The following is a 21,640-nucleotide window of genomic DNA, read 5'->3' on the forward strand; positions in this document are numbered from 1 at the left end:
GTAGTATAGAGTTGAATGATCGGGTAGCTAGTTTAACCGATCGTTCTTTTATTAGATTTTTGTTAGGCGGTTCGATGCGCCACATGTCTTTACTGGACATGGCTCAGGCTTTACGTATATATACGCCTGAGGAGTTAGCGTCTGCCGATTGTAGAGGATTGATACTAAACGGTAGAAAGATAGATGAGAATTTTGATACACACGGTGTGTGGAGTCAAATGACAAGCCATCACCATTTCAAAGGGGGAAACTACTCTTATTTGGATATAGATAGAGCCGAATTAAGAGTGATACATAGGTTTTTAGCTAATTCGATTACACAAAGGGGTAAGAACAAAGAAAAAGTAAATGAACAAGATTTGTTTTACCATATGTGTATTCGAGACCCACAGAGCGCTGTAAGTATACCATATTGTGTGGGTTATTATTTATCAGCTATGGTTCGGGGGATGCGACCACATAGCATAATAGGAGGTGGTATTTTTATTACTTTGATTGGTGAATATCTCGGTGTGGATATAAGTCGGGGGGGATTATTACTAGAAGAGCCGGAACCCCGCGATACTATAGGTTTAAATGTATACCATGGTGCGAAAGTTTTGAAGAGGCGAAATAACGCCGCAGTACGATACCATGGTAGACATCCACAGGTGGAGAGAAACCAGCAACAAGGTAATGTAGGAGGGGGGAATGAGATGCAAGAAATGCATAGGTTTATAGCTTCTCAGGAATACGAAAATGCTAGACAGAGAGCATTTGAAGATTGGCAAGTTCATCAGAACCAGATCATAGCGCATTACCAACATATAGGTAGAAACTATATTCCTACACCGAAACCCGTCTTCCCTCCTTGGTCTATAGAGATGCAGCCACCATATCCTACGTATGACCCTGCCGAAGCATTCTATAGCACTTATGGTTATGCCTGGAACCCCTATTGGTACCAATATCATCCTTAGTTTACTTATTATTTTTTATTATTTTGTAATTTGTAATTATTGATATGTTTAATACTTTTGTTAATATTGTAATCATTTTTATAATTATCTAACTTTTATTCTTAGATTTTAATAATTTTTGAATGTGGGGTAATATACCAAACTTCAAAAATATGTATATATGTTTGCAGTTTATCTTATGTACACAACAGGGTAAAACAACGCATTTTCAAAGACTGGCATTAAGTTCAGCAAAAGCAACTAATTTTGACGACAAGATGCAAAATATATGTGAAATAACAACAAGACGGAATGAACAAATGATGTGCACCATTTATCATTCAGCAAACAAACGCCAATATATTTGGAAACTTTGGTAAAAATTTAATCATTTTCACACAAATCACCCTCAATAATTTAAATTGTTACTGATTTCTTGCAAATGAGGGCATTGCAAGATCTTAAGTGTGGGAAGGGATTAAATTCTTTCGGATTTTAAAATTTTTATATTAAACACTTGGTTACCATTAAAAATACTAGTAAAGCAGTAGTTGTATTAGAATCTAGTGCTCTCTGATAAAAAAGAACAGCCCTAGTCTTATATACTGACTACCCAATTCTAGATTAATTTTTCAAAATTTTCAATTAAATGAATTCAAAATCATGTTTATACATATTTATGAACAATAAAACTAGGTTTTAACACCGAAATTATTGTTACCTCGGAAAGGACATAAATTGAGAAACAAATTAAAATGTTAAAATTCATTTAAAATGGAATAGAGGACGATAAAAAGAAAAATAAAAAGCCAAGTGTGGGAAAATTTACCAAGTTATTTTAAACATATGTCACATATATCTGTAACAAATAACTGAAAATACTTTTGCTTTGGACTAAACTAAACTGTTTTACCCGATGAAAGAAAAGAAGAGATGGATCTACACGATGAATCAATTCCATCATTAAAAGGAAGTCAAGTCTTCCGAAAAAGACACGCGCTTCTTGATTTAGGTCATGAAGTTGTCGTTCAGACCAGCTGTAGGTTGACGAAAAATCTAGAAAAGTCATCACTAAAATCAGCAGGAAATCCACGGACCTCAGCATTAAACAGGGTCGCCAAGTGGTCAGATTTATCCTAACCATGAGAAGGATTTATCTCGTACAATGGGGGGGCACCATGCAAATTAGCTGGATAAGACTAATGAATCAGATCCCCAGAAAGGATAATCTCCTTAAAGATTAAAAATCAGCTTTTAAGACTGATATTACTCAATCCTAGAGATTGACCTTAAAGATTGAGAATTCAAACTCATGGAATTCAATGATATCTAAACTCGAGCTTGAACGAGAAAATATTTTGATCAAAATTACAAACCGATTTGTTTTCTGAAAACCCTATTTTCAATGCGTTCATTACCATTGAACGTAAAATCCTAGGAATTCACCTGGAATTCATTAGGTCACCTGAACCAAATCGGGTGTCAACCGTAAGAACGGTGGTTGCATAGTGGTCAAAGACAGGACCTTGTGCCAAACCGACAAATTTTAAGGGTGAGCTTTACTATTGCTCCTACCAAGGATAGTAATTGCGTCCGACACGTTATAGACCACAATCAAAAGCATGTCACGGGACATTGCCTTAACAGTTGCTTGTTCAACGCTTTCCTTTCAACCGGACGGTAGTTTGCCGAAAGGTAATATACGGAACAAGTAAACTGGACGTGTTGCTTTCCTAATACAAGGTTAGCAAGTGGGTGACACAAAACCGCAAGTTTTGAGCTAAAATTTTCAAATCTGAAACCCACCAACCCCACAAAAATATTTTGCAAACACCGGTAAAGGGTTATTCCGGAAAACTTATCTAGGGTAAAAACTAGATTTAATTTTCAAAAGATCAAATGTTTTCATAAAGATCCAATTTCCTTAATGGATCTAAATTTTTATAGTCATGTGGGACTGTAAACCATATCATTACTACCATTGTTTATACCGCCGTATAGAAATCACTGATGTACAAAGTGTGAAGAATAAAGAAGTGATTCTAGTATTTCAAGACAATATTGCTTGAGGACAAGCAACGCTCAAGTGTGGGAATATTTGATAATGCTAAAAACGAACATATATTTCATAGCATTATTCCTCAAGAAAGACAAGCTTTTAGTTGCAATTGTTCTATTTACAAGTGATATTCGTTTAAATAATAAAAGGTGAAGACAAAAGACAGATTCGACGAATTGAAGACGCAAACGACCAAAAAGCTCAAAAGTACAAAAGACAATCAAAAAGGTTCCAATTATTGATAAGAAACGTCTCGAAATTACAAGAGTACAAGATTCAAAACGCAAAGTACAAGATATTAAATTGTACGCAAGGACGTTCGAAAATCCGGAACTGGGACCAAAGTCAACTCTTAACGCTCGACGCAACGGACTAAAAATTACAAGTTAACTATGTATATAAATATAATATAATATATAATTAATTATATTAATTATATATATATTATATTTATATATATAAAACCGTCGGCAGAGAAAACTCCAAGGACTGAGCTGTAATTTCTATCTCCGCGACTCGCGGAGTTTGAAGAGCATTTTGCCGCGAGTCGCGGAGCCCCAAAAATCAACTCTGGCTATAAAGCCAACCGAATTCTGATCAAAAATCATCATCTTTTCTTCCTCATTCATACGTAAAACTTATATATATATATATAATTTATATTTTAATTTTAATTTTAATTCTAATAATAAGGGTATGTTAGCGAATGTTGTAAGGGTGTAAGTCGAAATTCTGTCCGTGTAACGCTACGCTATTTTTAATCATTGTAAGTTATGTTCAACCTTTTTATATTAATGTCTCGTAGCTAAGTTATTATTATGCTTATTTAAAACGAAGTAATCATGATGTTGGGCTAATTACTAAAATTGGGTAATTGGGCTTTGTACCATAATTGGGGTTTGGACAAAAGAACGACACTTGTGGAAATTAGACTATGGGCTATTAATGGACTTTATATTTGTTTAACTAAATGAAAGTTTGTTAATGTTAATATAAAGATTTACAATTGGGCGTCCCTATAAATTACCATATACACTCGATCGGACACGATGGGCGGGGTATTTATATGTACGAATAATCGTTCATTTAACCGGAAACGGGAATGGATTAATAGCCACTAGAATAATTAAAACAGGGGTGAAATTACATTCAAGGGTAATTGGTGTAATTGTTAACAAAGTAGTAAAACCTTGGTTTACACGCAGTCGATAACCTGGTGTATTCATTAAACAAAGTATTAAAACCTTGTTACAATTCGAATCCCCAATTAGTTGGAATATTTATCTTCGGGTATAATAATAATTTGACAAGGACACTTGCAATTTATATTTATGACTGATGGACTGTTATGGACAAAAACCAGACGGACATATTAAATAATCCAGGACAAAGGACAATTAACCCATGGGCATAAAACTAAAATCAACACGTCAAACATCATGATTACGGAAGTTTAAATAAGCATAATTCTTTTATTTCATATTTAATTTCCTTTATTTTATATTTAATTGCACTTCTAATTATCGTACTTTTTAATTATCGCAATTTTATTTTATCGCATTTTTATTATTCGCAATTTCATTAACGTTATTTACTTTACGCTTTAATTTAAGTCTTGTATTTATTTTATATTTTACATTAGGTTTTAACTGCGACTAAAGTTTTAAAATCGACAAACCGGTCATTAAACGGTAAAAACCCCCCTTTATAATAATAATATTACTTATATATATATTTGTATTTTTATAAAAGTAAACTAATATAGCGTTGAGCTTTGTTTAAAGATTTCTCTGTGGAACGAACCGGACTTACTAAAAACTACACTACTGTACGATTAGGTACACTGCCTATAAGTGTTGTAGCAAGGTTTAAGTATATCCATTCTATAAATAAATAAATATCTTGTGTAAAATTGTATCGTATTTAATAGTATTTCCTTGTAAAAAAATAATACTATTTTATATACACCTCGCTTTGACATCAGCTCACGTGCGGCACTTAGTCTCTACTAAGTCAGCCTTACTCGGACCTTATAACGATTCAAGTAACCAAAAGAAAGAATATTATAGAACAAGTGGAATTGAAGAAAATACTTATAATGCTTGAGAATGCTTTACAAGAGAGAATGTTTGAGATTTTAGGTGTGGTGTGCCAAATGAGACCACCCCTATTTATACTACTTCTAACACAAAATGGATGGCTAAGATTAATCTAAATCAATGGTTAGGATCTAAGTACTATAAACTTCAAGTATATACATGGAGATAGATATTTCCATGAACATTCCATACCATTCCATGGAAGAACTCATGGGAAAGTTCTAGGGAGCTTCCATGATGTTCTTGGGCCTTCCATGAAGTTCTTGGGTTAAAACCCTTAATTGGGTCATAATCTTAGTGAGTTGGGCCACAAACTTATTGGGTTGTGACAATAGGCTAACTTTGGGCTAAGATACTCAATCATATGCTGAACTTCAAACTTGGGTTAAATTTACATATTATTGGGCCAACTACCAGGGGTTGGACTTGTACTTTAAGACAAATATTTCATAGGATTTTATAGGATTTGGATTTCAAATCCCTTGAAATGATACGTTTGGTTCATAGGATTTTAAATGCCGGGGAATTCTAAAATCCCACAACCGAGGGATTTTCAAATGCTTTGGCTAAATGAAGGGATTTAGAATCCTTGAAAACACGGAAGTTTCAAATGCCTTTTTGGACAAATATACCCCTTATCTCTTACACAAATATAAACCTTCACAAACCCTCTTCATCTCCTTCCTTTCCTTTAAATTCTCTAGATTTCTGCACTAAGAGTTTTGTTTATTTAAATTTAAACTTTAATTGTGGATCTGCAATTTTTTATAGCTTCATTTATTGAGCATCGTAGGTTTTTATTCAAAGGTTTTGCTTCGTCCAATTTTACATCGAGACCCTTTGCTACTATTGTTGCTTGATGGGTTGATGATGTTATTCATCAATATTTAAGTTTTATTGTATAAATTTGTATTTCGTTATACACACGCAAACTATAAATTTAAAGGAAGAAGGAGGTGAGGTGTTAGGTGGGTTTAATGGTGAGTCCTATTCTCTTTTTTGCTTTGATTTGACGAATTCCTTGTTCCCCTTCAAATTTTATGAGTACATGGTAAGATTATCAGTTCTTATTTGATTTTTTAATTGCCCTAATTTATTAAAGTGAATTCAAGTTTACACAGCACGAGTAGGAAATGTAAAATTTATGAGTAAAGGGTACTCTTGTAATTTGTGATTAATTACAAAGTGTGTAGGATTTCAAATGATGTCAACCAAACAAATGAAAGGATTTCAAATCCTAGTAAGGATTTGAAATCTCATGGAATTTCAAATCCTATGATTTCAAATTCTTGAACCAAACGTCACCTTAAGGTGGGTTAAGCTCCTAATAATACCTTTTGTTAGATTGTTAGATAACTAGCAAAATGGGTCCGTGCGATGCTGCGGGGCTTCTGAGTTGCGCATTCATAGTTAACGAAGCGTTATGTATTTACAGAATAGTTAGTACCTAGGTGTGTGTATGTATTAAATATATCCGAGGTATTTAGCGTTTTTTTAGAAGTGTCCGTTTTGCGTATAATTAGTTCCGTTGTGTTCATAAGATTTTTTTGAGTTGAACGGTGTGTTCGAAAAAATTTAATGCGAAGCGGGCGGAAAGATATGTCCCGTTGAAAATATGAGTGAAGTTTAGTTAAGATTTTTAATTAAAATAATATGTTTCATGTTACACCCCTGAGATGAGGACTGGATTTGAAAGTTGGACAAAATTTGGGGGTGTTTGGTTTTTTCTCCTCCTTCTCTACTATTGTCGTTTTGACAATTTTTTTGGGGGGTCGGCGGCTGAATGACCAAACTCCAAACTCCTCATGGAGTTTAGTATATAAAGGTAATAACGAATTAAACTTGCTCGGCATGCTTGTATACATGTAATTTTCTCAACTATGAACCTAATTAAACGCAAAAAATTAAGGGTATATCGTGAAGCTAAAGCAAAAAAAAATGAAGATCAGCACTGGCCCAAGTGAGAGATTTTACTTGGAGCGGAAATTATAATCCGAGGGAGATTGTAATAATCCAAGTGTGATCTACTGACTTGGAGGCTAAGTTTAAAATACGAATTCAGCCTATTTTTTGTATTGGATTTGCTTTCTATCTTTTAGGCTTCATATATACCAAGTAATAAACTTTATTGTATTGCAACCTTCAACCTTTTTTTTTTTTTCTTTTCTTTTGAACAACGATTGGATCATCCGAGGAGAACTAAACCACCCGTTGCGATCATCTTCCGTTTCGACTATGCCGATGCAGCGACAATAACCCCGCCCCCATCGCTGCCCGGGAGGAAACCTTGAAACCAATCCAAGGGCACGGCCAAGTAAAACCCCCCTCCCATTTACCCCCCAAACGATATTGGAAAGGTGCCATTGGTGGATACTTCATGGCATGGATGAGATTGTGTTTTAATATGTAGCTAACGGGGGTCGAACTCCTGACCTCCTCTAAAGGAGGCAGGCCACCAACCGCTGGACCACATCACAACTTCATTGCAACCTTCAACCTACAAAAATTATTAAAATAATTCTCTCTAGTTGGTGGTGAACTAAACCATCAAATAGATTGGATATAATCACGTTATGGTCACGTGTCCTTTACGTTTTATGCATCAAGTTATTGCGTTTACTTTGATATTCATTTGTTGTCGGATGGATTTACAACTAGGGTTATTAGGTCTTGTTGGGCTCTCTAGATTTCTAACAATATCTTGAATTAAAAAATAAATATTGAAAAGAAACTAGTATTTTTGTCTCTTCAAAATGACGTTGACAAATCATGTTATCCTTTCTTATATGGATACAAAGCTCATTCCGATATGGTCAAAACACTTTGGATCACTCTTTACCCAAATTTGGAACGGCAACGTTTTGAGAATAGAGACATTGACAGATAACACTATGTAACTCTATACGTAAACACATTATGATAATATCTTAAGCACATGTGCCTACACTCATACAAATAAGGAAGATTGTCATATGTACCATACATATTGGTTAATAAACCAAGACCAACAAATTGAACTCCTTTATTTAAAGATATATGTTACTAATACGAATGTCTTAAATTACATTACATTGCCGTGATAAAAGAATGTTCTACTAACTCTCATGAATCCGAAAGTTGCAACTATCAGGTATTGACTTATAATCCTATTGTATTGTATGCTTAAAGAAAATGTTAGCCACTAGTCACAAATCCAAAACTTGCTAACTTTGAAACAATAAAAGTGGACAGTTACTTGAACATGTTACAATGTGTACTAAAAGCAATACCTACTTAAGGGTATGAAACTAGCTCCTAATCACATTGTTGGACAACATTCTGCCCCTCCGTGGCAACATTGTAGACGCCATTTTCAGAAGGTGTTCTGGAACTATGTGTATTTTTCATTTTTTTGCTTATGTTTGATTATTTGAAATACTATTTTTGCAGACTCGTTTTAATTCCATGAACACTATAAACTTAATATACTGATCTTCTTCACTAATTAAACATCAGTGTTCTCTTATAACAATTTCAGACACAATAAACACAATATCTCCGGTCCCGATACGTGCAAACACAAATCTCAATTTTATTAAAATTTACTGTAACGATAGTTTTATTAAGAAAGAAAAAAAAGAAATTAATTTATAAAAGATTCAAATTTCTAATTAAAGTCCATGATTGTGACGATCGTTCATATAATACTATAATAGCCAATATTGAGTGAATATTATCCCGGGAATAACTAAAATACTCATTACAATTACAATTACAATTAATTAATCCAATTAGGTCATAATCAAATCATTATTCTAAAATCTAAACCCTACATTCTAATCATAAAAAACCAAGTAAATCAAATTTTTATTTTTATAATTAAAATCAATCATCGTATAATAAGGTTTAAACACTAAAAAAACTAGCTTACGTACTCATTTTCCAAAATTGGTTTAGTCCTAGTTCCCATCGCCACCGGAACTTTAGCCCTTCCAACGGCAGCCAGGGTCAACGGAACACCGCCTTCCGCCGCATCTTTCATTTTCCCAATCCTTCTTCTGCCATTAATCCTCCTCACCCACACCACAACCGCCACTAACACCGCCGCCAGTAAAACACCTCCGGCCACTGACCCACCAACCCACCACCCTTTCCACTTCGTACCCCCACCGCCACCACCTCTACCACCGGCAATCGGATATTCCGGCACACGAGATCTCTTCGGCGACGGCGACGGCGCCCGAGACCTATCTTCAACTACAATCCCAAAGTGCCCCTGTGTTACACTTGAACAAACACTCCCATTTAACACAAGATCAAAAGCAACCCCACCATATAAATCAAAGAAAACACATTTTGGCACAACCCCATTTGGTAAAACCTTTAAAGTTTCAAACTTTATCAAAATGGGGTTTTCCGATGACCGGAGATCAAGCTCCGGCAACCTATTTGCAGTCAAATTAACTGCATTGTAACCCAATAAACCCACCACCGGTGATAGATATAAATACCCAGGTAAAGGGTAGTAAATATTTGACCAATTACCCAAATTTTGATAGACCAAAATGACCCTTTCTACATATGGATTTACTAAAATGCCAACCGGGATATCAAACTCTTTGTACTTATGATACCCTCTTTTTCTCAAGCTACCACTTCTTAACCTAAGGGCAGAAATGCTGGTTCCGGTGAGATTGGAAGGTACATTGCCGGAGTAGATGATGCCGGTTTTTGTCCGGTGACCGGAGAATGACCGGAAAGCATAGTCTTGGAGAATGGAATCAAGAAATCTTGATGAAAATGAGATATCTTGTGTGGGTGATGATGATTGGGATTTTAAAGATGGGATTTTTATGAATAAAAATGTGAAGATTATACAAAAAGTAGGAAAAGAAATCATGGGTTTCAGTCAAAATGAGTTCTTTTTTTGGTGTTGGTTGAAGCTTCAAGAATCTTGAGTAAAGATAGTGGGTTGAGAGAGTATAACGGTTGGGTTGTTCTTGATGTGAGTGTAAAAGAGAAACTTTTTTTTATTGTTATTAAAATTATTAATACGAGTAATTTTTTATTTTTATTATTATAGTAAGAATAAGAGAATCAATGAGATTTAAGTAGAAAAACACATATAGTACGTAGTAGTAATTGATAATTGTAGTTGTTAAAAACCTTCTACTCCGTATTTGTTTTGGTGATTTATGTGTTAGTTGCCTGTCTCTCGCTGTGAAGCTAGGAGTTCAATTTTTGTAAGGTGCATCATTGAACACAAGATTATCCGTTTATTCTTATATTCTATCCAAAAGTGCCTTCCGCACAGGGGCGAATATGGTATGGGGCAGGGGGCGGGCGCCCCCGGTGGATTTTTTTTTTTCAGTGTAAAAATTTTGGGTTTTTCGACTTTGCCCCCGGTGGATTTTTTTTTTTTGCCCCCAAACCTACATATTTTGCCCCAAAACCTTCAAATTTTGCCCCAAATTCTCCAACTTTTGCCCCAAAATCTTCAACTTTTGCCCCAAAATCTCCAACTTTTGCCCAAAAATCTTCAAATTTTGTCCAAAAAAATTGCTACGGTTAAAAAAAAATTTTTTGCCCCCGGTGAAAAAAATCCTAGTTTCGCCTCTGCTTCCGCACAATGCGTTGTGGGAGCAGTGGAGGAAGGGGTTTTACTGCCCATGTCCCCGGATTAAGCTATGTTCCTCTTGTGCAACATTTTTGGGAGAGTTATGCAACTGCAGAAGATGAACACGTGAGTGATTAACTTCCCCGGGGTGATACTGAAAGGAACCTTTCATACCGATTATAAACGATTCACAATAGTTGATTTCATTGCGAGGTATTTGACCTCTATATGATAAGTTTTACAAACATTGCATTCGTTTTTAAAAGACAAACTTTCATTACAACGAAAGTTGACAGGTATGCATACCATTTCATAATAGACAAAATTACGCTCGTCGTCCCTGAACTTGTATCCAGCCTTCTCAGGTCATCCCTAAACTTTTTTTTTGCTGGCGTCGTCCCTGAACTTGTACCTTGTAACTCTAGTCGTCCCTCCGTCTATATTCCGTCCAATTTCTCCGTTAAACTGACTCATGTGCGAATCATGTGAGGGTATTTCAGTCTTTTTAACTCATTTACTCATTTTAATACTGATTACAAATTGAGGACCACGAGCTTAATTTTTTCTTTATATTTAATTTTTATTTTTTCCACACCCTCTTCTCCACTCTCTTATTTTGTCTTTAATCTTCATTTTCTCCATCAAAACCTTCAAGATAAAGTTAGAATTAAAACCCACCTATATTCAATCTCACTCTTCAATCAGTGTATAAATTATGGAAAAAAAAACATAATTAAAACCCACATATATTCAATCTCACTCTTTAATCTTCTATGTTTAAAAAATCCTTAAATAACTTGAAATCTCTTACACTTAAATTTATCTTTTTTTTACTTTGACAACAATTAAAAATCCACAACAACATCAAACACCTTTAACAGCCATCATCATCGATTGTTTAACCATCAAGAACATTGAATGTGTTATGTGCATACGTGTGTGCTAACACCAAATCCGAAATTAATTTAGGAAAAAAACTCACCAGATCTGATAATTAATTTAGGAAATTCAAGCAAAATCAGACCCACAAAAGTGTAAGCAAAATCAGACCCATTATAAGTTCTTTAAACCAATTTGGGAGAATATGACAAAAAAAATTAATAAATAAATTTGTATTAAGTGTAAGCAAAAATATTACCTTGGCTTCATTTGCGTTGATTACATTACTTCCTGCCATCAATCTCTACCAAGCTTTCAGTAACCAAACACAGTGAAGTTTAAGGTTTGAAATCCGAGCCGTTGATGGAATCTGAGCCGCCACCACCGCCATCTCAGTTTGATTAGAAACCACTACTCGTTGATGGTTCGATTTTAAGTCTTTCTTTTTTAGATTTATCATCACCACCACCGTCGCCGCCGATCGGGTCCTTTGCAAAATCTCCGCCGTCACGATGATGATTAGACTTTTGCTTGTCAGAGCAAAAATGGTATGACATGAAACTGATGGAGTGATCGATAATAATTTGAGTTTTTAGATCTATTAGATATTTGATCTTGATTTGGTAAAGGTGAAGGATATGATAGAAGAATGAAATTGGAAATAGATAAAAATAAATAAATGAAATGGGATATGAAATGGGATCTGTAAAAAATACGGAGTATAAGTTTTAAGAGAAAAAAAATAAATTAAATTATTTAAATAAAAAATGATAGAAAGACCTAAATACCCTCACGTGTCTTGCACATGGGATGGGATAACGGAAAAATTGGACAGATTGTTGACGGAAGGACGACCGGAGTTACAAAGTATAAGTTCAGGGATGACGCCAGCAAAAAAAAAGTTTAAGGATGACCTGAGAAGACTGGATACAAGTTCAGGGACGACGAGCGTAATTTTGCCTTTCATAATATATCCAAACTATAAATGACTTAAAAATAATCTTGTTGAACTTAACGACTCGAATGCAACGTCTTTTGAAATATGCCATGAACGACTCCAAGTAAATCTTTAAAATGAGCAAATGCACAGCGAAAGATTTCTTTCATACCTGAGAATAAACATGCTTAAAAGTGTCAACCAAAATGTTGGTGAGTTCATTAGTTTATCGTAACAATCATTTCAATATTTAATAGACCACAAGATTTCAAATATTTAACCGCACACGTAACCCGTGTACAAAACATGATACACATAACCTGTGTATAATAATCATTCATATGGTGAACACCCGGTAACCGACATTAACAAAATGCATCTAGAATATCCCCATCATTCCGGGACTCTCATCGGACATGATAAAATCGAAGTACTAAAGCATCCGTAACCCGGATGGGGTTTGTTAGGCCCAATAGATCTATCTTTAGGATTCGCGTCAATTAGGGTTTCTGTTCCCTAATTCTTAGATTACCAGACTAAAAAGGGTGATATCCGGTATAATAATTCAACCATAGAATGTAGTTTCAAGTACTTGTGTCTATTTCTTAAAACAGTTATAAAAGCAGCGCATGTATTCTCAGTACCAAAAATATATATATTGCAAAAGCATTTAAAAATGGAGCAAATGAAACTCACAATACGATATTATGTAGTAAAAATATGCATACGACGGAACTGAACAATGCAGGGTTGGCCTCGGATTCACAAACTTATATCATTTATATATATATATATTAACACATATAATTGTAATCGAACAAATTTATATATATATATATATATATATATATATATATATATATATATATATATATATATATATATCTTAAATTATGTATCTTATATATTTAATTTGTATATATATTTAAATAAATTAATATTTATATAGTTTTATATATATGTGTGATTAGTATTATATTAAAAATCAATAATTTGTTATATGTAAATATTTATATAAATAATGTTAATATATAATTATATGTAATATTATTATAAGTATATTTTTATATACATAATATTTATTTGTTATAAAAAAATAATAATGATAACAATAATAATGATATTAATAATTCATTTAAATTATATAGTAATTTTAATTATTTTCATAATACTTATAATAATAATAATAATTAATCATAATAACCATCACAATAATAATGGTAATAATAATGAATAAAAAAGTAATAATAGTAATAGTAAAAATAATGATAGTTTTATTTATAATGTTAATTTTAGTAATAATGAAAACTTTAATAAAAATGATAATTTTACTAATTTTAATAATAACGATACTTTTAATAATAATGATAATAATATTAAGAATAAGAATAGTACTAATAATAATAATGTTAGTAATGATAATACTAATAATGTTTAATTAATAATAATAATGGTAAAATAATAATAATAATAATAATAATGATAATAATACTAATAATAATAATTTTGATAAGAATGATAAGAATGATAATTTTAATAATAATGATAATATTATTAATAATAGTAATATTAATGATTAATAATAATAATAATAATAATAATCACACTTAATCCTAAAATTAACACTATATTAATAACATAATATTCAACATTTATAATTATAGTATAAATGTAAATTTAAAACTTAAGTTTATAGTTTATACCCTCGGGTTAAATCGAACGAGAGAGACGAGTAATGTTCAGAAGTGAAGCCCGACAGTAGTAGTAGCCGGTCGAGTAATAGCATCCCATCGTTTTGGTATGCATCAAACTAGTTTTAATTTGGGCTAAAATCCAATACTTTCACCCTTATTGTCCAATTCATCCTTTTTAAGATCATAAGCCCATATTCTAAATTAAATTGGCTTCTCCTTCACACCCCTCATATTTTCTAGTAATGAAGCCCATCACAACCCTAAATCCATTTAACACAATAACCGAGTAGTATAAACAGAAACAGATAGCAGCCGCGTCATTTATTGAGTGTGCGTGTGGGTGGGTTTGATCGGGACAAAACATAAACGTACAACAGCAGGCAATAGGTATGAGGAATCATTGGTAATATTAACCCTAAGTAGCAGTAGAGAACTTCAACAGTAAACGTAGCATAGCCGAATAGAAGAAACACATAAATGGTCTCGATTTAACGGCAGTTCGCGATGGTGTTCTTGGTGGTGGTTTCGAACAGAAGGTGATGGTGGTGTCCGGATAGGCAACGGTTTGTAATGGGTTTGATTGGTAGTTTTCGAATAGCAATAGCAGCTGGTAAAAGATCAAACAGAAACAAAAGGCAACAGAAACATTGGTTTGGTTTTGTTTGGTTCGTCCAATACACGCAGAAACATCGAGCATCTTCATCGTCTTCCTAATTTAACCAAGATTATTTACGTATCATAATCATCATCTTCATTCCTGTTTCATCATCATCATTTTCACTGTCACATTGTCACTGTAACAGAAAGATAGAAGCAAGAACTGTAGTTTTTAGGCGGGTCGATGGTGGAAGAAACGATGGTGTGTTTGTGCCTTGTTGAACCGAAAACAGAAATAAGATAGTTGCAGTAGACGTGAAAGATGAAAGGAAATTGATTGTGGTTTTGTGGTGGTGGTGTTCACAGCCTGAAATAGGAACATAAATAATCCGGCAGCAGTAGGTGGTGTTTGATTGTTTGGTTGAACGTAACAGAAAAAATAAAAATAAAAAGGAATCGAATAACAGTTAGGGTGGTTTGGGTTTTACAGTGGTGATTGGTGGCAGGTGTGGTGGTTGTTTCTGGTGGTCTCACGGTGATGGTGGTTACAGATGACAGTTTTGATCAAGTGGCAGGTGGTTTCATGTGATGATGGTGATGGTAATCAAGAAGGTCATGGTGGGTTATGGTGAGTGTGTTTCAAAGGTGTGAGTGGTGACCGGAGGTGATGGTTGGGTGGTTCATGGTGATTCCATGGTGGTGGTTGTCGGAGATCAAGATGGTGGACTAGGTGGCCGGGATTCGGTTAGGATGATGGTTCGTTGTTAGAGAAACTTGGACGTACCAGAGAGTGAGGGAGATGGTTGGAGATAGTTAATATATCTCAAATGTATGTGATTATATATAGATATAATAATACATGACACACAGTAATCTTCAATCAATTAACACAGATATTTCACTAACATATAATATTATAAGATAAATTAAAAGTAATACATGTGAATTAGCTGTCATTCTATTCTATATCTGCCTACAGTTTTGCACGGGTATGATATCGTGTCCAATGCTAAACAGTTAAAATATAAAAGTGTTCTTAAAAATCCCAAATTTTTAAATTAAGTACAATTAATTATTTCAATCATTAACTGTTTGAAACCTGATCAAAAAGGTTCGTTAATTATTTGTTTTCTATTTCAATTAATATGTACGGAGTACTAATATTTAAACTAAAAAGGTAAAAATATTTTTATAAAACCTAAAATCTTCGTAATCAATTTACAGTCCAACTTTTATTTTAATCTTTCATGAACATGTATTATATCTATATTAAAACTAACGAAATGTCAACCGAGTGTTACTGACGTTTACTAATTAAGCTCGAAATCATTTATTTTCAATATATTATATGTATATATAAATATATTTTAATATCAGATTTTATTATATAACTAAATATATTAAATATATATTTTCAAATGAATAAATTTAATATTTAATCTTATATTTACAATTAATATTCATGTATAATATTTCTCATTACATCATATATTATTTTATCTTACATATTTAATTTTAATAATAACAACGTATAATATTTCAATTTTTATTTCAAATAAATATATATATCTATATATTTGAATATATATATATATATATATATATATATATATATTTACAAATAGTTGTTCGTGAATCGTCGGAAGTGGTCGAAGGGTAATTGCATATATGAAACAGTTCAAAATTTCTGAGACTCAACCTAACATACTTTACTTATTGTGTCAAAAATATTAAATCGTATCGAGAGTTTGATTCAAAATTAGTCAAAAATTTTCGGGTCGTGACAGTACCTAACCGTTAAAGAAATTTCGTCCCGAAATTTGAGTGAGGTCGTCATGGTTAACCATAAAAATGTTTTCATGTCGAATATGATTTGATAAATAGAGTTTTATCATTATTGAGCAATATAGATAAAATGATTCTGTTACTTGAAGCGTATGGGTGAAGCTATAACAAAAAAGTGAAATGAGGTAATAAAGTTTCGTCTTAACTTTTGACGTAATCATAGTTGACTTCCGGAATTCAAGGAATTTAAAGAAATCTTCTAATCAGAAAGAAAATGTAATAACATGATTAATTAGCAAACTGTTGGAATCACGGTAAGGATAGAACTATCAAGAAAATAATCTCTTGATATATTTAGAGGTTAAGTAGAATGAAAGAGTTATGTAATATGGCACATGATGAGGGTAAGATCTGTTAACCATTATCACGTTCCATTAGAAATTCAGCATGACTTACTGTAATATAATCACGTTGGCCGGGCATCATTATATTATACTAACTCATGCTTCAATCCCCAACACTTCTCCAGAAATCATTGATAATTTAAACTCGAATTGTACAGAAGGATAGAAACTAAAACAGTTTCTTTTATGATATAACATAGATAGCACGAGGAGAGAGATAATTTCGGACAAAGATATTTATGAATGTATCTTCAGAAATATCGAAGATATTTATAAAGAAAGATACGATGATATCTTAGAATTTAAAATATCTAGAATCGAATGATGTTGCAGAACTTTTCCGCAAGGATTTAGAATAAGTAAGGAGTAAAGTATTCGCTAAAGATTTCAGTAGATACTGAATCATATGGATTCTGTAAGTACAGATTTTGTGATTTATCCACAGCCTCCTTCATAGTCTACTCAATCTATTTTTCAGTTCCAAAACTGAGCCTTTTCAACACACCATTCTTTATTATTAAGCTTCTGATCATTAAGACCATCTATAGCTTTTGTTGCTTCATCAGCACTCTCATATATGAATCATTGGTTATCAATTCGAGGTGTTTTCAAGAGTTTGAAGGGTTTGAATGAAGATTGTAATTGTCAAGATACAAATGATGTTTAAGATGGAATCAAGTGGAAATATTTAACTGTAGTAGATGTAATTTATTAACGATATTTTAAGTCCAAATGTGTTGTAATTAATATTTCCTACTCTTTTAATACTTTTTAATTGTCCAAGGTTAGTAGTCCAATAGTCCAATAGTTCAATATATAATCTGGTTAATCAAGACGTATCGTGACCCATTGTACCGCTATTGTCTTTGAAGTAATCTCGACGTATTGTGTAAATGTGGCCTGATTTATCCGACGATATTTAAAGTGTGATGACCCGGGAATTTCCGACTAAATTTAAACTTAATCTTTATATGATTTCGATACGATAAGCCAAGTCTATAATGTCGAGTCTCGAAAACTTTGAACTGTGTTCATGTATGCATTTACCCTTTTGACCTTTCCCGATGATTCACGAACCTCTAATTTTAAACTGAAATGTAGATATAAATAATTATATAATGAAATAAATTTATTAAGGAACTACTATGTGATTTAGTTATTATAGAAAATAACTACAAATAACTAAAACTTGTTATTTTAAATATATATATATATTGAAGATAAATAATTTCGAACATAAATTGTCAACAACAACAAGGTATTAAATATATAATGTTATACTTGGAGTTTATTTATTTCAATATATATAATTAACATATTTATCTATGTAACATAATTTGATATTTAAAAACATAATTATATATGTAGTAGTTGGATTATATATGTGATATCTATACATAATTAGTACTATATGTATATTGTTAAAATGTACAAATGATAAAATATATATAATATATATAAACATTTAAAATTAGATAACTAATAATATTTAGTATTAGTATATGTAATTACAAGTTAAAATATAGTATTATGTTAATAAATATTACTTTCATCATTAGTATTGATATCAGTATTATTAGTATCATAAATTTAATACATAGTATATAAATATAAGATTTGATAAGCATAAATTGTTATATCAATAATATTAGTATTACTCTCAATATTATTATTAATATTAACATTAGTATTATTATTTGTATTATTAATATTATTATAACATATAATATAAAGATATGAAAATTTAAAACATGTAACTTGATAATACTGGTATTATTATTAAGTGTTATCATTAAGAATCATTATTATATATTATCATTGTTATTATTATTATTATTATTATTATTATTATTATTATTATTATTATTATTATTATTATTATTATTATTATTATTATTAATTATCACTTTTATTTAAATATTATGATTACCATTATTTTTACTACACTTATGATTACTAATATTATTTTGATATTATTTTCTTTAATATTATTATTATTCCAATTAATTATTATTATCAGTATTATTAATTATTATTAATAATACTATCTATATTATTATTATTATTAATATTCTTATTAATTATTAATATTAATATAAAATAAAAAGCTAAATAATTGTACGGGTATGTTAAATATCCTGGTGGATTTTCCTATTGTCTGTAATCTGTGATTGATCCAAGTTGATTCCACAATCAAACAAAAGCAGTTGAGGGTGTACTCTTTTTTTTTTGTTTATTTTTTTTTCTTCTTCTTATCTGTTCCTGAATCATTTGGTCGAACCATAGTCTCTTTAAAAACTCGATCAATTCAGTATTTACAATCCAGTAAACCTTACTTTATCAATTATCAATTGCAATTAACTCAAATTTGTCAAATTAATCGAGAAATAAAAACTAAAACCAATTCGACTGCTCTGTTCATGTTTATAAATTCAAAAGATTCGATTTCGAAATAAATTTCAAATTGTGTCAATGCAGTTCTGTTAGGAATCAATCACTCTAACTACCTGCAAAATCTCATGTCACAATTCTTTATATCAAGATCCAATTTATGAGTCAAAGTTTAAAACCCAAAAGTCAAACGAGTTATTCTTGGCAAAAATTCGAATTCGATGTTAGGATTTAAGTTTAATGGATGATGAAGAAAGTTTCTAGGAGCAAATTAGAACATATTCCGTGTTGTAAACATAAGCCAAAACAGTCGTGAATTCAAGTTCAAGGTTTGAGTGTTCATCGTTGTTTCATCAGTTGTTTTATTTTTTCTCTGTTTAATTTTTGTTTCTGATAAATCGATTAACCACCAATCATTTCTGTTACAATCAAATAAACTATATTGTTTGGTAATTAATGGTTTTGATTGTTAATTACCTGTGACGATTTTGAAATTGGAGAAGAAGAAGAGATAGGGGAAACAAGATTAATCGGGTTAAATAGTTTAAGGTATATGTTAATATCAAAAAAACGAGCATAGCCCAGATGGTCATGAGTGTGTTCAGGTGTTTGAAAGGTCACGGATTCGAGCCCCGCCCGGAGCATTTTTTTTTTCAGAAAAGCAATTAGAAGGGTATACATTTTTTTTTCTTTCTTATCATTTCCATTATTATTATTATTATTATTATTATTATTATTATTATTATTATTATTATTATTATTAGTATTATTATTATTATTATGATTACAGCAAATAGTGACACGATTACATTTCCATTATTATTATTATTATTTTTCAGAAAAGCAATTAGACGATTACAACCCATAATTTCCTTAGCTCTATCCCGCTCGAAAACCCATTTTGAAGGTGACACGCTCATAATCTCGTCGTAGTATTTTATGTATAACACTAATTAATAATACTAATAATAATAAGATTAATAATAATATTAATCTTGATAATAATAATAATAATAATAATAATAATAATAATATAAATAAAATAAATAAATACTTACGGAGTAATATTAAGAAGAGTGTGAGAAAAACAGAACCAAAATCGAGTTTTTATAGTATGTGGCCTGCTACAGTACCCCATGCGATCGCATGGGTTTTCAGTGCTTTTGCCATGCGATCGCATGGCCGCCTGATCCGCTTTTGTTTGCTAGTTCGTCGACATAAAAATACTGTAGCAAAATAGTGTTACTGTAGCAAATAGTGTTTTTTACTGCAGCAAATAGTGTTTTCACTGTAGCACTGTAGCAAAAATCATTTTTACTGTAGCAAGTAGTGTTTTACTGTAGGAAAGTCGTTTTCACTGTAGTACTGTAGCAAAATCGTTTTTACTGTAGCAAATAGTGTTTTTCAAAAACACTGTAGCTTTTTGGGTACTGTAGCAATTCGAAAATACTGTAGTAAATTAGTGTTTTACTTGTTCATCTTAAACGTTTTAGTTAACTTATCTAAATATCAATCGAATGTTACTATCGTTTACTAAATAACTTGAAATCAAATATATCTAATTCTAACAGTTAATATTCCTTATTATTGTATGTGTCCAAATTACGTTATTTAAACAAACACTTTACCATTTATTCCGAATACTATTAAAAATGAATGATTTCCCAAATCAACGTGGACCTCACAACAGAGACCCGTAATAATATCATAATCCTTAAGGGACTCAATAAATATCCTTTCATTCAATCATTTGGCAAAATCTTTTAACTCCATAGTTAAATATATAAATCAGATAATCAAACCAATAAGTTTAATGCACAGTATCATATACTCCACACTTTGTTACGTTTTCAAATTATAGTATATGTATCTATTTACATATAATTGTTCGTGAATCATTGAGAACAATCGAAGGGTAATTGTGATAATGCTAAAAACGAACATATATTTCATAGCATTATTCCTCAAGAAAGACAAGCTTTTAGTTGCAACTGTTCTATTTACAAGTGATATTCGTTTAAATAATAAAAGGTGAAGACAAAAGACAGATTCGACGAATTGAAGACGCAAACGACCAAAAAGCTCAAAAGTACAAAATACAATCAATGAGGTTCCAATTATTGATAAGAAACGTCTCAAAATTACAAGAGTACAAGATTCAAAACGCAAAGTACAAGATATTAAATTGTACGCAAGGACGTTCGAAAATCCGGAACCGGGACCAGAGTCAACTCTCAACGCTCGACGCAACGGACTAAAAA

General features: G+C 31.7%; 1 protein-coding gene across 1 annotated transcript; it reads right to left on the reverse strand.

Moving 5' to 3' along the window:
- Window positions 1–8,997: 8,997 nt before the first annotated feature.
- LOC139902416 (uncharacterized) lies at window positions 8,998–9,975 on the reverse strand. The gene has a single exon (XM_071885043.1). It carries the CDS (start codon window positions 9,973–9,975, stop codon window positions 8,998–9,000), a length of 978 nt encoding a protein of 325 aa, XP_071741144.1.
- Window positions 9,976–21,640: the final 11,665 nt, after the last annotated feature.

This window comes from Rutidosis leptorrhynchoides, chromosome 3, assembly GCF_046630445.1.
Source record: "Rutidosis leptorrhynchoides isolate AG116_Rl617_1_P2 chromosome 3, CSIRO_AGI_Rlap_v1, whole genome shotgun sequence".
NCBI classification, from domain to species: Eukaryota; Viridiplantae; Streptophyta; class Magnoliopsida; order Asterales; family Asteraceae; genus Rutidosis; species Rutidosis leptorrhynchoides.

Bases quoted from the DNA above. Each gene is read 5' to 3' on its own strand.
- LOC139902416 (XM_071885043.1), bottom strand. From the start codon at position 9,975: ATGATTTCTTTTCCTACTTTTTGTATAATCTTCACATTTTTATTCATA.